The 23,199-nt window shown below is 41.8% G+C and overlaps 1 protein-coding gene across 2 annotated transcripts in view; it reads left to right on the top strand.

The window, feature by feature from the left end:
• The window catches only part of LOC122790475 (zinc finger protein 521-like), a 3,214,752-nt gene that overhangs the window by 3,027,564 nt on the left and 163,989 nt on the right, over positions 1–23,199 (top strand). For both annotated transcript variants that reach the window (XM_044058016.1, XM_044058015.1), the window contains exon 37: positions 17,532–17,705. In XM_044058016.1, the coding sequence (XP_043913951.1) occupies positions 17,532–17,705 (174 nt within the window). The remainder of the gene's footprint in view (positions 1–17,531; positions 17,706–23,199) is intronic.

Genomic DNA, 23,199 nt, shown 5'->3' with positions numbered 1-23,199 from the left:
TCAGTGGCAAAAACAGCACTATCTAAATGGTTATCTGATTGCACCACTTTCACTTATTCAGCTGCCAGTTTATCTTTACAACACAAAATTAAGGCTCATTCTACCAAAGCAGTGTCCTTATCCTCTGCTTTTTCTGCTAGGCATCCTATAGACAATATTTGTGCAGCAGCCACTTGGTCAAGACCTCATACCTTTATCACTCATTACAAAGTTGATAGGGCATCCAGGGACAGGGCCTGCTTTGGTTCTACTGTCCTGAAAAATATACTCCCGTGAGCCACCCGAGAAAGATGGTGCTTGGGACGCTACCCATCTGTAAGAATGAATGATGAGATAGAACAACTTCACACAAAGAAGTTACGTACTCACCATAACGTTCCATGTGAGTTGTTCATCTCGCCTTCATTCTTACTTCCCACCCTCCTACCCCCCTCCAAGGTTTTTTCGAGGACCAAGATTCTATTTTTATCGTGGTTGCTCTGTTTTTCTATGGTTCGTACCTAAAAAGTGATAGAATGGTATTGTTAGAGACAGCAAACAAGATCTGGGGTAACTCAAGGTGCATCATGGGATAGGGACTTGGCCTCGAGCTGTCTGAAGACCTCGAGCTTTGTAGCAGGCCGAGTCGAAGCAGAGGATCGGCTCCGAACCCATCTGTAAGAATGAAGTCGAGATGAACAACTCACATGGAACGTTATGGTGAGTACACAATTTCTATTTATGTTTATTGCATTTAAATGGAAAAATGTTAAAATAGTTTATTTTTTATTTCTGTTAATAAATGATCTGATGATGTCAGTTTTCATTTTCTCCTTAACCTGTGGGTTCGATTGTGATCCCTTGGAACTGACTAGGCTGCTATTACAGCTTGTGGAAACCAAAAACTCTCAGTCTCTATCCTTACCAACAATGCAGTTAGGCATATTAACTCTCAGATCTCATTTTACCGCCTTGCGAATCAGACATATTTGTCAGTCTCTCGAGCCAGATAAGTGATGTATCTTTAATTTATTCACATTATCTTTCCTTATGTTGTGTATCCTTACCCTTTCAAAGGAAGTATTCTAGATGCTCTCGCTAGTATCTTCCTTTTTTCCTGTCCTTTCTGATATTTTTATCTACTGATGTAGTTCTTTGCTATCATCGTTGATAGTTTTAGCTTTTTCCTAAACTTTCTATTTGTGGGTAGAAAAAAAGGGGCTCTCTTTATTTTTGCTATTCTCTAACCATTACCTTTTGAGAGTTTGTCTGCCTTCCTTTTTCTGTGACTGTGTGTGTGTGTGTGTGTGTGTGAACACAGCTTGCTTTCAGGTATGGCAGATGAGGATAAGCCTTCTGGTTTTAAACGCTATGAGAAGTGTGGGCATAAAATCCCATACTCTGATTCTCACTCTTTGTGTATATTGTTTGGGCCCTCTTCATTTGCAGGACAATTGCACAGTTTGTTACTCTTTCAGCCACAGACCTTTGGCTGAAAGAAAAAATAAATTTATTATCAAGGGCCTTCTTCCCTCCTCGTTCAGGGAGGCCATTTCTGGATTGGCAGTGGTGAAATCAAAGTCCAAAAGTAAGTCAGTGCATCCCAGTCCAACTTTTTCTTCCTCCTCTAGAGCGTCAGAGAAGGCCAAGAAGAGTTTTGCGGCACTGATCTCTCCCTTGGTCCCGAGCAGGAAGATATCAAAAATGTTGGTTCCATCTGCTTCTCTGGAGCCAACAACCGAATTGACCAAACCCTTGGTCTCAACAAATTTGTTGGAACTGATGACATCAGGTGTGATGAACCAAGACTCAAAATACTTTTTGGTGCAGACTTCGTTGCAACCAGTACCATGTAGTAAAGAGGCTTACTCTATTCCAAGAACTCCGTATTCCCCTTCTATTGACCCCTTTTCAGACAGGTTGCTATTTCCCTTTTTAGAAAGGCCTAGGTCGCCATCTGTTGTCACGGCACATTCTTCCAGGAATCTCATTGAGAATGATGTGGAGAGATTGGTGAGGAAGAGCCTTTGGGCTCAAGGTGTGACAGGGACATCCTCGGTTCCTACCCATTTTGGTCAGGGACTTTTCCTTTTCTTCCTCCTGTAACTTCTTCAGAGGTTTTAGAATCATTGGTTCAGAGCCATCCGGTACAGACTGTGTCAGATCTGAAGATACATTTTTGTCTTCAGAGTTGACAGTTGCTCTGAGTTGTTTGCCTCAGTTGGAGCCAGAGGCATCTCAGAGCTGTAGCTTGCCTGTCTGTTCCAAGGGGCTAGGTTTGGTTCAAGTTTTTCCAGAGACCTCTGTACACCTCAGAGCTTTGACATGGATAAGCTCGGCCCTGGCTTCCGCCTTGGGGGAGTTTTCATTGATGCATGGAGGGACTACATTTCTGAGGTCTGACCCTTCGGTTCCAGGGTCTGTCTTGTCTATCAGTGGATGTTCTTCATGTTTCACTTTTGCAGTCATTGCATTTAGGTAATCTGCTGGCAGGTTGCCCTCAGTCGGCCTGATTTCCAAAGTCTTGGGTCCTGTGTCAGTTGCCGTCTCCTCTTCCATGACGTCAGGGGTATAAAAGATGCAGCCGACGCCATTTTCTTCAGTATTTCTTGCCGCGCAGTGCCCAAAGCAGAAGCATTTTGCAAGTGCCGGTCGGCCGACTACTGAAATATTCGAGTTTGAGTTTCAGAACCAAAGTCTTCACTAAAGCTAAGTACCCCGTTAGGGAATCTTTTCTCTTGCTTTTTACCAATGTCAGAAAAAGTTAATAATTGTATTACTTGTGTAAGCAAATACCTCATAAGGATTTACATTTATACTGTATTCCTTGCCTAGGCCCTCATCACAACGTGCCTGGCAGTCGGTTTTGTGCTAGATTTCACCAACGCACTATTAAGCGTCAGTATATTTTTGCATCAAAGTATTTTGGAAACAGATTTAACTACCCAGAAATGTCATTGGCCTCTATGCCTAAAAAATAGATGATCAAAGTGGCTGAAGACCTTGTTACCTTGATCAGGGGTGCCCATCCCCCTCCTGATAAGAGGCCTAGGCAAGACACTGGTTATGAATCTTCAGATCAGGTTTCTATTTCTTCTGATCAGGAATTATCTATACCTCCCTATGAGGATTCTGATGTTGAGGAGTCTATTCCATCTGCATCTCCTCCTGAGGATTATTCATTTGGAGAAACCTTGCATACTTTGAGGGAGCATTTTCACTGGGAGAGTCAAGACTTCTCAGAATCAAAAAAGAGGCTCAGGGATTTCCTCCTTCTCCCTCAGCACAGGCCTTTAGCCATCCCCCCTGTTTTAGACATTGTGGATGATGTGTTTCGGAGTCAAGCTTGACCCTTGACTCCTTACCTCAAGCACCCAGTAAGCCTGACAGATATTACAGGGTCCCTGACTCACATAAATTTTTATTTAGAAACCCTGCTGCTGATCCTGAAACTATTTCACATGGTCCAAAGGCAGTTAAGGCCTCAATAGCAAAAAAATCCCACCCCCTCTGACAGAGATTCAAGGGCACTGGACAGATGGGGAAAAAATGTTTATACATCTGCAACCTTGGCAATCAGGGCCTTAAACTGTCAATTTCATATGCTTAAGTACCAACAACATGTTATGGGATTGCTGAAACAGAAAATGATGCTGATTTCAGAATGTGCAGAAAATAAAGAATGGCAGGAATTATTGCATGCAGCTGAACAAGTTGGAAAGCATACTTTGCAATGTGGTTTTGATTCATTAGAGGCCTCCTGCAGAGCCACAGTTACTGGATCTGTGATTAGGAGGCATGTCTGGTTAAAGGAACAAAATTTACCTGATCATGTTAAAGCTAAATTGCTAGATGCACCTTTACAGCATGATTCTCTGTTTGGTATTAAGGCAGAAGAGGTTTTAAAGAAAATGGAAGACAAAGCTAAGTCTATGCAAACTGTTAGACTTCTTACAGGTGCAGCCACCAGGATTCAGTAGACACTGGCTTACCAAAAACTGGTCCTTTCCTGTGTCAGACAGAGCTCAAAGGGGCAAATCCAGACGCCCTAAGGGTTCCAGATACCAGGCGGAAGATTCATACAGGTCAAAGCCATGGGGCACTTCCACCTCCAAAAATAGAGGAGATAAAGTGCAAACCTACAGAAAGCAATCCCAATGACTTCCCTCTGCCTTCACTAAGCACTTATCTTTTGGCAGCACCCATAGGGGAAAGATTAGCACTTTCTGCTCAAAATTGTCAGTTAATAACCCAGGACAAGTGAGTACTAAACATCATATCACAGGGATACAGATTCCATTTCCACACTCTGCCAATGGCAAATGGTTGGCCAGATCTGCCAAAAAATCAATGGGTAGAGGCACAGAAGCAAGTTATGTCCCTCATGGATATGGGAGCCATTCAGACAGTACCAGAACAGGAAAATGGACAAGGTTTTTACTCAAGACTGTTCTTGGTACCCAGAAAGGACAAGGCCTGGCGGCCAATACTGGATTTATCGATTTTGAACACATACCTGGACATTCCAAAATTCAAAATGCTGACTTTACAGCAGCTTCTGCCCATGCTGGGCAAGAATGCTTGGCTGATGACTTTAGACCTAAAAGAGGCATACCTGCATGTCCCAATAAGACAATCGTGCAGAAGATACCTCAGATTCAAGGCTGGCTTAATGCATTACCAATTCTCTGCATTGCCCTTTGGCTTATCTACTGCGCCCAGGGTCTTTACAAAGTGCCTGGCACCAGTAATTGCACTTTGCAGACAAAAAAGTATACAAATATATCCTTACTTGGACGACTGTCTCATTCAAGCAGAGAACAAGGACACTCTTCTTCGACACCTGGCGTTTGTGAAAAGGCTTCTAACATGCCTGTGGTACACAATAAACGAAAAGAATTCACAACTGGTACCCTCTCAAAAGATAACATTCCTGGGTGCAAGCTTGAATACAACTGCCCAAATGGCTTACCTCATGCCAGACAAGCAAAGGCAACTGACTACTTACGTCAAACTGATGGCAACAAAAACCCAGTCTTCTGCAAGATGAATTCTGCAGGCTCTGTGCTTCATGGCATCCTGCATACTATTGATTCCATATGCAAGACTGCATATGAGGAAACTTCAATGGTACCTAAAAAGTATATGGAGTCAACATTCCCACAGTCTGGAAACGGATTCCTCTCATTCCCTGCCTGCAACAGGAGTTTCTATGGTAGGCAAAGGCATGTCATCAAAACATGAGACGGCTATTCACTCTACCCCTTGCCAGCCAAACCTTAACAACAGACGCTTCAGATTATGCCTGGGGGGGGGCAACATGGCAGGAAGATGCATTCAGGGCATATGGTCACCAAAACAAATGCATCTGCATATCAACCAGAAAGAGATGCTAGCTGTTCAAAATGCCTTAACAGCCTTCAAGGACTTACTTCATCCAGGACTACTGTTAAAAATGGACAACACCACGGTCATGTGGTATATAAACAAGCATGGGGGCACACACTCATACCCCCTTTGCAGATTAGCCATGGCACTGTGGAACACAGCTTTTACCTACCAAATACATCTTCAAGCTCAATTCCTGCCAGGAAAACAAAACACTCTGGCAGACGATTTAAGCAGAAACCTTATCGACCCACATGAGTGGAAACTAAATCCACAAGTCTTCAGCATGATAACAAAGAAATGGGGGAGCCCAGACATAGATCTATTTGCCTCTCCTCAAAATTATCAATTGAAAAGATTCTGCACAAGGACTTATCACAGACAAACATGGTAAGTGGACGCCCTATCCTTCAGTTGGAAAAACCCATCAATTTACGCCTTTCCTCCTGTGGCTTTTCTCCCCAAGGTCCTCCTAAAAGTCAGACAAGAGAAACCAAAGATGATACTAATTGCCCCGGACTGGCCCCGCCAATACTGGTACCCAATCCTAAGAAACTTTTCTCAACACCCAGCTTGGACCTTGCTCAGAGACCACAACTACTGTCCCAGCAAAACAATCAGATCCTGCACAGTCAACTACAGACTCTGAACCTGGCAGCATGGCTGATCATGTAGTTATACAAACAGTACCTCTCAGTAAAGCTGTGATGGATGTCATTTTGGAAGCCAGAAGGCCTAGTACTAGAAAGTCTTATGCTGACAAATGGAAGAGATTCTGTGCTTGGAATCAAGCACAAGGAACTGATACAGCAGAACCAAATATTCCTCAGATATTGCAGTACTTAACTGAGATGCTTGACAAAGGCCTATCTTTCTCATCAATTAAAATCCATGCCTCTGCCATTTCGGCTCATTACAGTACAGAGCCACTAATCTTTTCTCTTCCTTTACTGAAGCAGTATCTCAGAGGAGCCAAAAATGTAAGGCCTCCTAGAAGATCACCTTTGCCTGCATGAGACCTGAATTATGTATTGGAAAAGCTCACCCTGCCTTCATTTGAACCAGCTGCTACCGCTGCTATAAAGTTCTTATCATGGAAAATAGCTCTGCTACTAGCAATTACTTCATCAAGAAGAGTTTCAGAGCTACAGGCCCTCATGGCTATAGAGCCTTTTATCATATTTTACCCAGACAGGGTATCTCTGAGGACAAATCCTACTTTTATGCCTAAGGTGGTTTCCAGAGTGGCTTTTAACCAAGCAATTCATCTGTCAACCTTTTATCCAAATCCGCAGAACAAGGGGGAGAGAATTCTGCATTCCTTGGACATACACAGTCAACTAAGATTTTACTTGAGCAGGACTAAAGCTCTAAGAAAAACTGAGCAATTACTAGTGACATATGCTGCAGGACCAGAGGGCAAGGTTATTTCAAAGCAGACAATTTCTAAGTGGATAAGCCACTGCATCCGTTTCTGCTACTTACACCATGGTAAACCTGTACCCAAGGGCATTAGGTCTCATTCCACCAGAGCTGCAGCTACTTCAGCAGCCTTGCTAAGGGGTGTACCAACCAAAGACATTCTAGAGGCTGCTACTTGGAGTTCTGTTCACACCTTTACAAAGCATTATCATTTGCCTCTTTACTCTAAATCCAGAGCAGGCTTTGTTCTGCAGGGCCTTATAGCTGCTCCTAATGCTGTTTAGCTCCAGCCCCCCAACCATAGCTTTGGGATTCTACCCAAATGTAATGACTGCAACAGTGAAACACAAAGAACATAATACAGTTGTGTACACTTACCATAAATGTAGATGTTAGAGTGTATTCACTGTTGCAGTCCAGGTTACCCTCCCGCCATCCCCCTGTCATTCTGAAGTTTATCTTTCCTTCTCTATCTTCTACAGCCTATGTGGTGTATTTGCTTGTAGATGAAGGTAAAGTTTATATTGATGCATATATATATATATATATATATATATATATTTTTTTTTTTTTTTTTTTGCTACCTTTTTGGGGCACCTGACATTGGGGGCAAAAAAACTAAAGAAAATGGCGTTAGCTGCATGTTTTATACCCCTGACGACCTGATGTCATGGAAGAGGAGACTGCAACCGACGCAGGACCCAATACTTTGGAATTCAGGCCGACTGAGGGCAACCTGCCAGCAGATTACCCAAATGTAATGTCTGCAACAGTGAGTACACTCAAACATCTACATTTATGATAAGTGTACACAACTGTACTTTCTGCCTTTGAGGCTATGGAGAGAGCCTTGTCTACATCAGTCAGCAAGTCGGGCCATTCTCCCTCAGAACCTTATCCCTTTCACTTTCATGCCCAGAGTCTTGGCCATTCCCTCCGTAGGGACAGTGGGTACCTCAGTCTTAGGTTACCAAGCAGGTTACCCCTTCGTCTTCTGAAACCTCTCCAGATCAGCCCATTGAGGAGGTCCCTAGGAAGAGGCTGTGTAAGAGGAAGCACTTGGACTCCCCAGCAAAGTCCATAACAGAAGACATGGATTGTGAGGAAGGTGAAGGGGTCCCCTTGATCACCCCTGGTGATGTCTCTTTTGGAGACATCCTAGAAATTCTTAAGCAGAGAGGCGATTGGAAGCCCATTAACCCTTTAACTGATTAATCTGTGTACCTGCAGGCTTTTGGTACTCTCCCATTTGTCTCCTGGGTGTTTCCACCTGCTGATGAACTCATTGAGTTGATCTCTCTGTGGGTGCAGAATGCACCTGACACCAGTGAGCCAATCCCCAAGAGATAAGAAAAAATTATCATGGCCCCTAAGCACAGACCATTTTGGATGAAAAGATTGCCTATGGATGCCATGTTGTTAGCAGCAGCTAGGAAAAAGGAACTAGTAGAGGAGAGTTCCTGTAGCCATCCTCCTAACAAGAAGTCCCAGATGATGGATAGATTTGGGAAGTGAGTTTATGCGTCATTGACCTTTGCTGTATGGTCTTTGAATTACTTGGTACACTTTACTGGACTGCAGAGGGAACTGATTAAAGAACTTTCAGATATCCTCACAGAAGCTGTTTCTGAAGAGGCTCGTGAATCAGTTGCCACTCAGTTGGCCACCCTAGCCTCCATATCTAATTATTCCATGAAGTTCATTTCACATGCAGCCAGAGTAACTACTAGAGCAACAGATTCAAGCATTTCCTTAAGGAGACACACTTGGATGTGCCTATTTGACTTGGCAGTGCCCATCAAGTCTTCATTCGTCAGTGCTCCCTTTGACGGCTCATCTTTGTTTGGCTCTACAGTCAGAGACACATTGACCAGGTGTGAGAAGGATGGTAAAACCCTTTCTGCCATGGACATGCATTTTTCCACTCCTCAGAGACCCTTTTCTAGGAATCAGTGAAGCAGGGCAAAAATTTGGTTCAGAAAATCCCAAGGGTTTACCCAGGACACAAGTGGTGATGGTTTCTCTAGGGGCAGAGGGTGGAACTCTAATGGAAGATGCTGCCCTCATGGTAGAGGAGGCCAGGAGAATCAGGGTTCCAGAGATTCCTTCTCTGGCAAACCCTTGCAGCACTCATAGGTTCATAGGTTAGTACTGAAAGGAGGCCCTTTTGTCCCCTTTTGGAGGCCCGATTGTCTCCCTCCGGAGGCAATCTGGGGTCTCATCCCTGCACCAGAGAGTGTGGGTACAAATCACTTCAGATATGTGGGTGCAGAGGGTCATTTCCAGAAGTTATGTGATAACACTTTTCCTTTCTCCTCCTTCATCAGAAAAATTCCCAGATGTCCCACCTAGTCAGAGGGAACAAGCAGCCGTACAAATATGGAAGCTGCTAGAGAAGAGTCATCCAGGAGGTCCCACACCAGAGAGAGTCTGGATTTACTCAAGATTCTTTTTAGTGCCAAAAAAGGCGTGACTGGAGACCAATTCTGGATCTCAGCAACCTGAACACGTCTGATCAAAAAAAACAAATTCCAGATGGTCACAGATAAGTCCATTCTTCCCATTTTGGGAAAGAATGACTGGATGTGCTCGACAGAACTTCAAGACGCTTGCAACCATATAAAGACGGACAGATGATCAAGAAGGTTTCTTTGGTTCCTGTTAGGAGCCATTCACTACCAATTCAGGGTCTTGTCATTTGGCCTCACCACAGCCTCCAGGGTGTTCACCAGATGAATGGCAGTTGTAGCAGCTCACTTGAGACTGCAAAGATTCCATGAGTTTCCATATGTGAATGAATGGCTTATCACCACTGCCACCAAGCATAGACTATTGGAGGAAAGAGAAGTGCTACAGTTATGGTCTTACCTGGGCATTACAATAAATCTCGACAAGTTTCTGCTTGAACCTTCTCTAACTTTAGACTTTATAGGAGCTTCCTTGAATCCAAGGACCACAATAGTCGCACTCTCCCCAGTCAAGACTGGAGACGATCACTAATCAAGTACTAGCTGTAATCAGCAACTACAAAGTGGCCAGCTTGTTTGGTTCTCCAAGCACTGTTGTCCATGGCAGTGTCTATAACTCTTGTTCCCCTGGCCACGTTCCATAAGAGAATTTTACAATGGTTTTGCAACATAATGGTCCATTTTTCCCCATACTGTGTCAATGCCCATGTCTATCACCATGGCATGCAAAAGGGATCTCACCTGGTAGATTAATTCAGATCAAGTTTCTCAAGGCAGTCCATTCATCCCCCCCAGCCCAAGGCCACAGTGACCATGAACTCTTCCCAGCTAGGGGAGTGCATTGGCAGTGGAAGACGGTCCAAGGCACTTGGTCCCCAACAAAGGCCATTCTGTACATACATTTCCTTGAGATGAACGTAGTGCTATTGGCATTACAAGCTTTCAGGATGCTCTTCCTATAGGAAGTATTGCTATTCAAACAAACATGTCAATCGTTTGGTACATCAGCAAACAGGGGGGAACCAGATCCTACCCTCTATTCTGAGAAGTCATCGGAGTGCGGCAATGGGTGATCTTATCCAACCACTTTCTGGTAGCAGTGCACATCCCAGGGAAATCAGATGTGATAGTGGACAAATTGAGCAGGTGCATACTTTTGCCTCACGAATGGTCCGTCAATCAAAAACTGTTGGAAGAGATTTCCTTGCTGCAACCTGTTTGCTTTGCCCCTAAGCAAGAAATGCAGCAGCTATTTTTGCCCTGATTCCTCTGACTGGAAGTTACAGAGAGATGCTGTTTTACACACTTGCCCCCCCCCCCAGTCTCCTATTTGCCTTTCCACCAACTCCATTAATCCTCAAATTCTTGCAGATAGCAATCAGGTTGAAGAGCAAGATCATCCTCATTGCCCCTTTTTGTCCTCAGCATATTTGGTTTCCCTTCCTTTAGCCTTATCTATTGCAATAACCTTGGACTCTGGATCCGACTTCCAAGATGGCTGCATATTGAGTAACAGCTCAATTCTAGTGCTCCCAGTTTGAAAGCAGAAACCCAGCAGAGGAGCCCAGTAGACTTGTGTTTGAGTAAATTTCAATAACTGGCTAGTAAGTGTACTGCCTGGATGCCAGGAGAAAAGAAATACAGAGCACATGAAAAAAAAAAAAAATTAGCTGCAAAACTTAAGAAAGAAACACTGACTGGGAAAGTTCTGCAGCTGTTCAAGAAAGCATTGCAACCTCCGGACATGAATTCCAGTAACGTACAGGAAGATGCAAGACAACTGCACACAGACCTGATTAAGTAAACGAAACACTGATGGAGTATTTCAACACAAACAACTAAATGGCTGTAAAAAATGGAGGAATCTTTAAACAAATATTTAGATTAGGCGACAAAATTGCAAAAAATCAGAGGTGGAAATGAGGAAAAGTCTGGCTGAATATGATACTACTCAGGAAGAGGTGTTTTAAAAAATAATAGAGGACAGAGCACTTAGAGAGAACCTGATATTTTCAGCTATACCACAGAAGCGGAATAGCAAGTATTAATTTTATGAAATTGCAAATAAGCAACTGGACTGGTATTCCACTCCAGGAGTTGTTAGTTGAAAGGGCACACGGAGTGTGTATGCTCCAACCTGTCTATGAGAAAGGAACCAAGACGTTTAGTAGTAAAGATGCAATCCTACCTGTAGAAGGAGATGATTTTGACAAAACATGGCAGAAGAACAAAGTACTTAACATGGGAGACAGCAGAGTGTTAGTGAATAATGATTAATCATGGTAGAAGAGAAGCAAATTTTTTCCACTGTTCAGGGAATGTTGAGAGACAAGTGTGAGATTCAAACTGCTGTACCCATCTGTCTTCAAAGTATTCTTCCCTGGAGGGACAAAATCATATTTTGATGAAGTATATGCTAAGGAGGAAGTACAAACATTTGTCCAACAAAAAGTAATCTGCGAAACAGAAAGAGATTCTTCTTATTGTTCTCCTTGTAATAAAGATCACAGAGAGACTGGACCTGTGAAACTTTCTCCATTTTGTTTCAATGGAAAATGTTGGAGTGGACGAAGGGAGCACGAGAGCTGACAAGAAAAACTGAGGATTTGAGAGATGGAGATGAAAATTAATAAAACCAGTAACTTAAATGTGGAATTACAATGCAATAATTGTGTGTGAAATATGACAGAGCAAGAAAATCTGGAAGTATTGGACTTTTTTCAGAATTTGTTGAACTTGTGGGGGACTCTAAAGCACAAGTCCCACTTCATGTCATTAATGTTCAAAAAATGCTTTGGGGAGGGGAAGAAAATGGAAAAAGTTAACTAAGTAAGGAAAAATTTTTCTTATTAGCACCATTTTTCTGGTGTATGGTTTTCTTTGCATGCTGTAAAGTAAAGTTGTCTCGGTTATTTTTAAGTGTAATGAGAATTGTAAACAGGTGCTGCTTTTTTTTTTATTTTCTTTCTTCTATTTCTTCAGTTTTAAGGAATGTAGGCAATGCAGTGAAAAAAAGCCTGGTTAAAAGAGCATGACAAATGAAAATTAACGTGCATGTTTCTCATTCTTGCATGGGAAATGACGGGATTAATGACCTTAGATTGATTTAGAAACAAATTTTAACAGTAAGCAAGTAAATGAAAAAGAAAATTGAGTATTATGAGGCTTTTTTCTAGCAAAGCATGTATGCTTATTAGCAATTCTGCAGCTGGTTTTCGTGTTTCTGTGGAAACAGTCTGATAAAGAGAAACTGGTTGCCTGGTTCTCTTTTCTCCATGGAAAACAATCTCATAAAGAGAATCTGGCTACAGGTTGGTGAAGACTGATTGGCTGAAAGGAAAAAAAATGAGAAGAGAAATTGGCTAGGGCATAATATTCACTGGAAGTATTCGGGAGTTTTCCCAGCTGGGAGAGATATAATGAAAAGACAAAACAAATTACCACTTAGTAGAAGCACAGGCTGTGCACCATGATTCTTAGCCTGTTTAACCTTTCTTTTAGATTAATTCAAGTCTATGAGTGTGGCCATCTGGTATTTTTGCTCCTATTATGAGGGTAAAACTTCAGTATTTGAAGATGTACATAGTTTTGTGTTTTAGTATTGAGTTAATAGGTTTGGGGGGGGGGTATTGGGGATGTGTGTGTTTTTTGCTTGACGGCTTTCAATAAAACAAAAGTTTTGTAAAATGCAACTTAGGCTCAAATGGATATGACAAGAAACAACTGTATAAAACTTCAACCTGTTAGTGTATGCATGTAACACAAAAGCTGGAACTAGACATTTAACAAAAAAGGTGTTATAAGTAAAAGGTGGGAATAATGACTTTTTAATGCAATGATGCTTTCTATAATGTCTTTAAATGTCAGTGGTCTCACAGATCAATACAAAAAGAAAGAGTAGTGAACTATATTAAAAAGTGCAAATAGCTATGTTGCAGGAGAGACTTAGAAAGAACTGAACAAGTGAATTTGATAAAGAAAGGTTTTCAGGATGGTTATTAAGAGGAATACCTGGAACAGAGGAAAAGAGGAGTACTTACATTAATTGCAAGAGGAGCTCCAATAGTCATAGAAGAGGATAAAAAAGGTAATAATAGCAGATTGTAGTGCTAAGGGGCTACTTGCAAGGGAGGGGGATAACACTGGCATATATTTATATTCCACCTAAAACTACTATAATGGAGCTTAAGAAAATTCTGGGAGAAATCATTGGTTTTCAGCAAGAAATATTACTTACAGGTGGGGACTGGAATGTGATTTGCAACAGTGAAGATGTGTCTGGAGGGCTCAGAAGGGAAAGCTAAACAAAGCAGGGTAGACTTTTGAAGACATTTATGAAAATATTTGCCATGGAAGATGTGAATTCATTAATAGTTCAGAGTGAATGTACATATTATTCCTCAAGATATAAAAAATAGGGTAGGCTAGACAGAATTTACATTTCAGAGAAACGTGCATTTAATTGAAGGTCTTGATATGCACCCAATAACTATTTTATATCATGCACCAATAATTAAGTAAAAACACAGGGTAATGAAATAAGAATGAGACACTGGTGCTTTCCCACCTATCTGTTGAAAAGAGAGGAATTTAAGTGACTCCCCAAACCCATGTGCAAAATGGGAAAAAGGGATTGAGGATGGATGGATTTATGGTAGTGGTGATTATTCAGGAACTATTAGAGAGGATAGAAATTTCTTCTGAAAATATAGTTAGGGAGTGGGATAAAATTAAGGCGGAGTTTAAAAATAGGGTCGAAATAAAAGGGAGCTCTGGTTAAGAAGTAACAAGAATTATTTAGAGGGACTGACAAATGTTGAAGTATTGCAGAGTAAGGGGAATCTCAGAGAACAAGAGGAGGCTCAACTACAAAATGCTAAGCAGAAAATAAGGGATTTACCTGTATAGTATGCACAAGTTTAGAAAGTTTGCTGTTAGGCAACTGTTTTTTGATAACAGTAGAGCACAAAATCTTTTAGCATGACTCAGGCAACAGAAAGTAAAAGGGGCTGTGTCCTCAAGCTTAGGGAACCTGTAACAAGAAAGGTAACAAAAGATCTTGTAGGGGTATTAGAAATAATGCCGGCTGGACATTCAGCTGTCCTCGGCAGAATATCCCAGGAGTAAAGAATACTGCAGCAGTGAGAAGTAGGACAATTATTGTTGTGGTAAGGTCTTAACACAACTGTACTTTCTCCCTTCTTTAGGAAATGGCCAGGGACAATTGCTAGAAGCTTCCATGTAGACTGGATCTCCTCTCACAATATAAGGTTATTTGATACATCCTGACCCCTCATCTTCAGCTGACTGCCTGGATGATAGGGTCTTAATTCCTTTTAGGCTCCTGTTTAATGAGGACGTGCAGCAGGTTTTAATGGAGTAAGAAAGCCTGCTTGCTGGTAGGAAATCATATATTAGGAAATGGAAAAGGGTTTCTAGGTGGAGCCAGTAACATAAACTATCCTATGGCCTTTCTTACTCCTCCAAGATGTATTTATTGGCAATTTTAGCATGTCTGTCCATGGGTCCTCCTCTTTCAATGCATTCTCATGTTAAAATACTTTTGAAAGGAGTTTTGAAAAAGAGGCCACCTAGAAAACCGGTGCCCCCATCTTGGGATCTTAAATTTGTGTTAGAGAATCCTAACACTTGATCCATTTGAACCAGCTAACCTGGCTGATTTGAGTTTCTTAACATGGAAACCAGTTTTACTGATTGTTCGAAGTTGAAAGGTTTTATGGCAAGTCATCCTCTCTCATTGTCTATAGTGACAGGGTTTCTTTGAGAATTAATCCTTCTTTTATGCCTGAAGTGGTATCCGAGTTTACTTTAAGCTAAACTATCCATCTCCCTGGTTTCTTTCCTGAACCTTAAAATGAGAGAAAAAGGGTACTCCTTAACTTGGTTGTCCACAGACAATTCAGGTTTTATCTTGACATAACTACATCTTTCACATCTTCAAGTCAGTTGCTTATTTCTTGTGAAGGTAAGAGGAGGGGACAACCTGTATCAAAAGAGACCATGTTCAAGCGGTTCTAGGCTATTAAACTTTTGTTATACTTTATACAACAGAACTCTTCCAGACAGGGTCAAGGTCCACTGTACCAGGGACTTGGCTTTATCTGTGGGTTTTTAGATAAGGTGGGATTCTACAAGTATTCTAGAAACAACAACTTGGTCCTCTGTACATACTTTAACAAAGTGTTAATTCTTGACAAGACAAAACATGTCAAAAATCTGGGCAGCTTTTTATTTCTTCATTCCTTCTCCACGTCTAGATCAAGCTTTGTTTGGATCATTCTCCAGAGCCTCCTAGACCCTTCTCTTTCTACCTCCCAAATGTAGTAAACTAGGGTAATCTACCCATATAGCTAAAAGTACTGCAGCAGTGATCAGTATGATCAACATAGTACAGTTGTCTAAGCAAACTTACCATGACAGTAGATGTTTGAATGATCACTTCTGCAATAGCCTTTCCCTCCCTCATTGCCCTTGTTTTTTAGTGTATTGTTTATGCCAGGGTGTGGGCATTTATTTTTTTGTTATTCCTAGCGTTGCCCTTTCAGGACTGAGTCTTCCTGTTTCTGTTGACATGAAAGCTTTGAAGTGCTTAGCACCCGAACCTGTTTTTTTAGTCAGCTCAGTTCAAGCTGACTCATGGTTTAGGCATTGGAGGGTGTCCCGAAGCTTGGGAAGCTGGCAGCTTTTTATGTCTTAAGCAGGATGTAAATAACCCATATAGTTAAGGTTACTGCAACAGTGATCATGCTCACGTCTACTGTTATAAGTTTACTTGTACAGCTGTACTTTCTAAACTTTGTAAAACTGGTCATCTTATTTGTGAAGTCACTGTAGAAAATATAAAGGAAAACACATTAATACAGATTAATGAAAGCTTGAAAGTCACACTAATGAATGCTGTAAGTGAGAGCCAAACACATTAGAAAAACTTGTTGCAAAGATGGTGTATGGTAGGTAAAAAAAGAAAAAAAATTGTAAATAGCAGGAATGATGTAAGTAGCAGACAATGGCAAGTTATGTTTACAAAAGGTGGTGTGTGGGGGCAATGCCTTAGTTAGGTATATGCCATGGCATGCAAACTTTTTTTTTTTTTTTGTCATTTTGCAAACTCCAGACTGTTAGGCTTCTTTGTGAAAGACTTCTAAATGAATACGACTTGAACAAAGTTTGTCTTGCTATATACCCATTTGGGAAAAGTGAATGCAATCTACTACTACTACTTCTTCTTTCGGCTGCTCCCGAAAGGGGTCGCCACAGCAGATCCAACTGTTTCCATTCCTTCCTGTCCTCTGCATCTTGCTCTGTCACACCAACTACCTGCATGTCCTCTCTCACCACATCCATAAACCTTATCTTAGGCCTTCCTCTTTTCCTGTTACCTGGCAGCTTCATCCTTAGCATCTTTTTCTCAATATATTCTGCATCCCTCCTCAGCACATGTCCAAACCAACATAATCGTGCCTCTCTGGCTTTGTCGCTAAACCTTCCAACCTGGGCTGACCCTCTAATATACTTATTCCTAATCCTGTCCATCCTCGTCACACCCAGTGCAAATCTTAACATCTTCAACTCTGCCACGTCAAGCTCTGACTCCTGCCTTTTTGTCAATGCCACTGTCTCCAACCCATATAACATAGCTGGTCTCACTACCTTGTTGTAGACCTTCCCTTTCACTCTAACTGGTACTTGTCTGTCACAAATCACTCCTAACACTCTCCTCCACTCACTCCATCCTACCTGTACTCTCTTCTTCACCTCTCTTCTACACTCACCATTACTCTGAACTGATGATCCCAAGTACTTAAACTCATCCACCTTTGCCACCTCTACTCCCTGCATCCTCACCATTCCTCTGTCCTCCCTCTCATTCACACACATATATTTTGTCTTAGTCCTGCTGACCTTCATTCCTGTCCTCTCTCTAGCACATCTCCACCTCTCCAGGGTCTCCTCCACCTGTTCCCTACTGTCACTACAGATCACAATGTCATCTCCAAACATCATAGTCCACGGGGACTCCTGTCTGATTTCGTCTGTCAACCTGTCCATCACCATACATTGTGCTCAAATTGTGCTTCTCTGTTAAAAATGTATTTTTAGATTTCTTACCCGGCAAAGATGGGAACTGTTTCAAAGTAATGCACCATTGTTTATTTTACTACTAGTTCAGTATGAGAATGTTTTGTATGAATGTTATCATTAAATATGTTATGCAGAAGTTAAAACATTTACTTATGTTTGCTACTTTTGCAGGAAGGAAGAAAATGTTTTGTCTCTTGTGTGGTGCAAGATTCTTGCGTTCAAAAGATTTGGATAAACACCTTGTGGGAAGTCACTCTCCGAACTTCAAGTATAAATGTAAATTCTGTGCACAAGGCTTTCAGCAGTCTCGTGCATTACTGAAGCACATCATTATGGCTCACTGTGGTAAGATTGCTTTTCTTGGCTAATCTTTATTTGTAATGCTTCTGTTTCTCACCTGAATTCTTCTATATGCTTGGTAATAGTTAAGAGCTCATCTACCAAAGGTGGAGTTTTATGGTTCATCAGCCAGTCGTAATGCAGCAGATGAGTGCTGCCTGTACCTTTACACTTTATGAATGAGCTTACTTTTTGCTTCCATGCCTACAAACATTCCATCATTTGGACTCAAGGCCATTCATCCGTAAGTGTTGGGGATTCAGTCATCTGTAAATTCACTAGGTTGATACCCATCCACGGGGCCATCATTCATGCAGTTATGAGGTTTGCTTGTGTCCAGACTGGCATTCCGTTATTGAGGACATTTGTACTTAATTTTCCTATCCCTTCCCCTGGTTGATGGGATGCACAAAGTGCATTACCTTAGGATCCCCAGTGTCTCCCTCTTTACCTTACTGAAGGCTACTGCCCAAGAGGGGATAGGAGGACCTCGCATTCACTTCCCCAGGTCATAGGTCTACAAACTGCTGCTACAACATTGCGACCAACTCTTTTTCTCCCTAAGATGGGTACAGTAATACTGTCTGTCAGATCCATCAAGCACCCGAGCTGCTACTCAAGCTGTGGTTACCTGAGCCATAGTCAGGGTTTTATCCATCTGTGTCACTGAGCTGGAGTGAATGAACTTTAATTTTGAAGAGATCCTTAAGAAGTAGGTTTTGAGTAATCACTTCTGTAAAGGGTAGGGCTATAGTGAGGGCAGTGAGAGAGAGGGCCACATATTGTCTGCTATAAAAGCACAAGCTGTTTATAGTCTGTATTCTCCATCCCTCGGATGGATTGTGCATAATTCATAGGAATAGAAGAGCAACAATGGACAGTAACATAGGCTGTCATGTGGCTTTGTGCACAGACATTCAGGCACTGTTCTTTGAGAGCAGCTTCTAATGTTTTTATGTGTAGGTCAGGGTTGGGACTCAACGATTGACAGTACTTATATTGATAGTTGACAGTATGATTGACATACACGTCAGTTGTGAGACTGACCTACTAGGGTAAACATCATGAAATTAAGTATACAAAAATACATAAAAAGTAAATAAAGCAAGGTGAAGTCAAAGAATGAAAGTAGAATGCAAAAAAAAAATCTTGACTGTGTGCAACTGGTACTAAGGCATGTAAGAGGGGCATTATTACATGTTATATATATTTGAAGTACGAATCTCACTCCCATCTTGACCCATGTTAAAGCCCATTGAGAGGTTTACGTCGAGACGCATTTTGGCTGTGTCAGAATTCGACATTGCCAGTTTCGCAGAAGTGGGACGATTATCCCATCATTCGATGGGGTCCGGTTCGACCTCCTGATGGTAAATCCAGGGAGTGTCACCTGATTGTACAGGCTGTAACAGTAACCATACAGTAAGTGCAAAATGTTTCTTCTGTTCTTTGCATATAATGTTTATTTTATTATAATTATTTTTGCTTTGTCTGATTGTAGTAGGTGTCTTTACTTTGCATTGCAGATGGTATTAGGCTAAGTTTTTTGCTGCATATCTTAGGGATGTTCGTAGTGTTTCACTGTTGCAGTCATTACATTTTTGTAATCTGCTGGCAGATAAAATCTTGGGTCCTGTGTCGGTTGCTGTCTCCTCTTCCATGACGTCAGGTCGTCAGGGGTGTAAAACATGCAGCCAACGCCATTTTATTCAGTCTTTCTTGCCACACGGTGCCCGAAGCAGAAACAGTTCGCAAGTGCCGGTCGGCCAACTCCTGAAATTTTCGCATTCGAGTTTCAGAACCGAAATCTTCAACTAAAGCTAAGTACCCCGTTGGGGAAACTTTTTCTTGCTCCTTATCGATGTCAGTAAAAGTTAATAATTGCATTACTTGTGGGAAGCAAATACCTCATAAGGATTTTCATTTGTACTGTATTCCTTGCCTAGGCCCAGATCATAATGTGCCTTGCTGTCGGTTTTGTGCTAGATTTAGCCAACACACTATTAAGCGTCGGTATATTTTTGCTTTTAAATATTTTGGATCAAGATTTAATTACCCTGAAATGCCGTCACTTAGCAATCTGACTACCGGAGTTCACAAAAAACGCAAAGAAAAAGACAGACCGTCGAGGTCCAAAACCAATGACGAAACTTCTCTTAAGCCAGCCGCCGGTTCGCCGGTACTCAGTGAGGTGCTTTTGCAGCCCCTGATACCTGCTACTTTTGAGTCGCAGGCCTCTACTGAGACCCATGCAGAGTCCGGTATGCCGCGAGATTCTAACAGTATTGAACCCGCGGATGCTTCCCCCTTGGATGGGTCCGGAGCTGCTGAGCAGGCACCGGCTTCTGATGGTGTTTTCAGACCTCAGCATTTTTATATAAAACTGACGCCAGCCTCAAAAACAAGATCAAAAACATCTGAGTCTAAAAAACTGACACGAGCCACTTGCTCAGGGCCTTATGCCTAAAAAACAGATGATCAAAATGGCTGAGGACTTAATTACCTTGATCAGGGGTTCCCAACCCCCCCTGCTAAGAGGCCTAGGCAAGGCACTGATTATGAATCTTCAGATCAGGTTTCCATTTCTTCTGATCAGGAATTTTCTATTCCACCCTATGAGGATTCTGATGCAGAAGAATCCATCCCATCTGCATCTCCTCCTGAGGATTACTCTTTTGGGGAAACCTTGCATACTTTAAGGGAACATTTTCACTGGGAGAGTCAGGATTTCTCTGAATCAAAAAAGAGGCTTAGGGATTTCCTTCTTCCTCAGCATACGCCTTTGGCAATACCTCCTGTATTAGACATTGTTGATGTGTTTTCGGAATCAAACATGGCTCCTGATTCCCTACCTCCGGCTCCTAGTAAGCCAGACAGATATTACAGGGTTCCTGACCCCCACAAATTTCTATTCAAAAATCCTGCTGCTGGTCATGAGACTATCTCACAGGGTCCCAAAGGTATAAAGGCCTCTACAGCCAAAAATCCTACCCCCTCTGATAGAGATTCCAGGGCGCTGGATAGATGGGGAAAGAAGGTTTATACATCTGCAGCCTTGGCAATTAGGGCCTTAAACTGCCAGTTTCATATGCTTAAATATCAGCAGCATGTTATGGGCTTATTGAAACAGCAAATTATGTTGATTTCTGATTGTGTGGAAAATAAAGAATTACAGGAATTATTGCATTCAGCAGAACAGGTTGGAAAGCAAACTTTGCAATGTGGTTTTGATTCCTTGGAGGCCTCTTGCAGGGCCGCAGTAACTGGATCTGTGATTAGAAGGCATTCCTGGCTCAAGGAGCAAAATCTGCCTGATCATGTTAAAGCTAAATTGTTGGATGCCCCCTTGCAGCATGATACTCTGGTAATAAGGCAGAAGAGGTTTTAAAGAAAATGGAAGACAAAGCTAAATCTATGCAAACTGTAAAAGATTTCTTACAAGTGCAGCCACCCAGGTTCAGTAGGCACTGGCCTACTAAGAATTGGTCCATTCCTGTGTCCACCAGAGCCTGTCAAGGCAAATCCAGGCACTCAAAAGGCTTGTAGATACCATCACAGGGCTCTTACAGGTCAAAGCAATGGGGTGCCTCCACCTTCAAATCTGGAGGAAACGAAGTACAACCCTACAGTAAGCAGTCTCGATGATATCCCTCTACCTTCACCAAGCACTTAACTTGGCAGCCCCGTTGGGGGGAAAATTAGCACTTCATGCTCAAAATTGGCAGTTAATTACCCAGGACAAGTGTGTATTAAACATAGTATCCCAGGGGTACAGATTTCATTTCCATACTTTGCCAATTCCAAAGGGTTGGCCAGATCTGCCACAAAATCAGTGGACAGAGGCTCAGAAACAAGTTACGTCCCTCTTGGATATGGGGGCTATTCAACCAATACCAGAAAAGGAAAAAGGACAAGGTTTTATTCAAGACTTTTCCTGGTACCCAGAAAAGACACTGCCTGGCATCCAGTGCTGGATTTATCGATTTTGAACACATTCCTGGGCATTCCAAAATTCAAAATGCTGACTTTACAACAACTACTGCCTATGCTGGGCAGGAACATTTGGTTAGTGACTCTAGACTTAAAAGAGGCATACCTGCATATCCCAATAAGGGAATCGTGCAGAAGATACCTCCGCTTTAAGGCAGGTTTTTTGCATTACCAATTCTCTGCACTGCCCTTTGGCTTATCTACTGCACCCAGGGTCTTTACAAAGTGAGGATACAAACTGGAATTCGACCACCACAATAAATGGATAAAATGTATTTATTGTGAACAGATAAGCGCTTTCACGTGTGCCAAGACACGCTTCTTCAGATCCTTACAACAAACATCTTCTAAAACCAAGTATATATACACATTTCTAAAGTGATCAATCAGCTTAATTAATCTAAACCTAACCATGTGATTAAAATCATTCAATTAAACAAACCAAGCACTGGCAAGTACTGTTGCTCATGTTGCAAAGTAGATGGAATAAATAAGTAAATAAATAAATGCAGAACCAACAAAGTGCCTGGCACCAGTAATTGCATTCTGCAGACAAAGAAACATCCAAATTTATCCTTATGTGGACGATTGTCTCATTCAAGCAGAGGACAAGGACACTCTTCTTCAACATCTGGCATTTGTAAAAAGGCTTCTAGCATGCCTAGGGTACACCATAAACGAAAATAAATCACAACTGGTACCCTCTCAAATAATTACATTCCTGGGTGCAAGCTTGAATACAACTGCCCAGATGGCTTACCTCACGCCAGACAAACAAAGGCAACTGGCAACATTTTATTTTATTTTTATTTTATTTTACATTTGTTGACCGGGCTAGTCTAGCTGGATCTATGTCCATTTTCAGTAGAGGCCCGGGGAGAAAAGCTCCACACATAACATAATCAAGACAGATAGACAAATTGTTAATAAAGACTTACACATAAAAATAGAAAATTAAATCAACTTGTTAATAAAATCAGCATACATTAAAGGAACTCAAAAGTTTAAACTCATACACAATGTTCTGTCGATTTCAAAGCAAGTTTACCTAATACATACGGTTATGCAGTAAGGCAATCAGCCATGTAGATAACAGTTAAAGCTCGGAAGGGAAGAGAAGTAGAAGGAGTATGAAGGAAAGAAAATAATGGCACAAGGCAAGAGTCAGTAAGTAAGAGAGGAGAAGAAAAAAGACAGTCAAGACGAGGTGGGAGAGATAGTAGAAGTAGGTCAGAGCATAAGAGGACTGCAGGGAAAAGAAGCAGGGTAGAAGTTAGTTTTCAGGCAAAATGAAGGGTTAAAGGTAAGGAGAGAGTAGGGAGAGGGAAGTTAGCCTGGAGTACTACAAGAACAGAGCCAGTGGTTTTGGAAATGTAGTTTGATTTGTTGTTTGAAGAGAGGTAGGGATGAGATTAGTGTTAAATCTTTAGGCAGCAAATTCCATACTCTGCCTACAGTACTGGTGAAAAGAGAGTCACCAGCTAAGTTGTGGGCCTTTATGGGTTTGGTC

The sequence above is a fragment of the Protopterus annectens genome, chromosome 16.part0 (genome assembly GCF_019279795.1).
Source record: "Protopterus annectens isolate FY-2018-M chromosome 16.part0, PAN1.0, whole genome shotgun sequence".
NCBI classification, from domain to species: Eukaryota; Metazoa; Chordata; order Ceratodontiformes; family Protopteridae; genus Protopterus; species Protopterus annectens.
The sequence above is the reverse complement of the archived record's forward strand: the minus strand, read 5'-3'. Positions and strand labels throughout refer to the sequence as shown.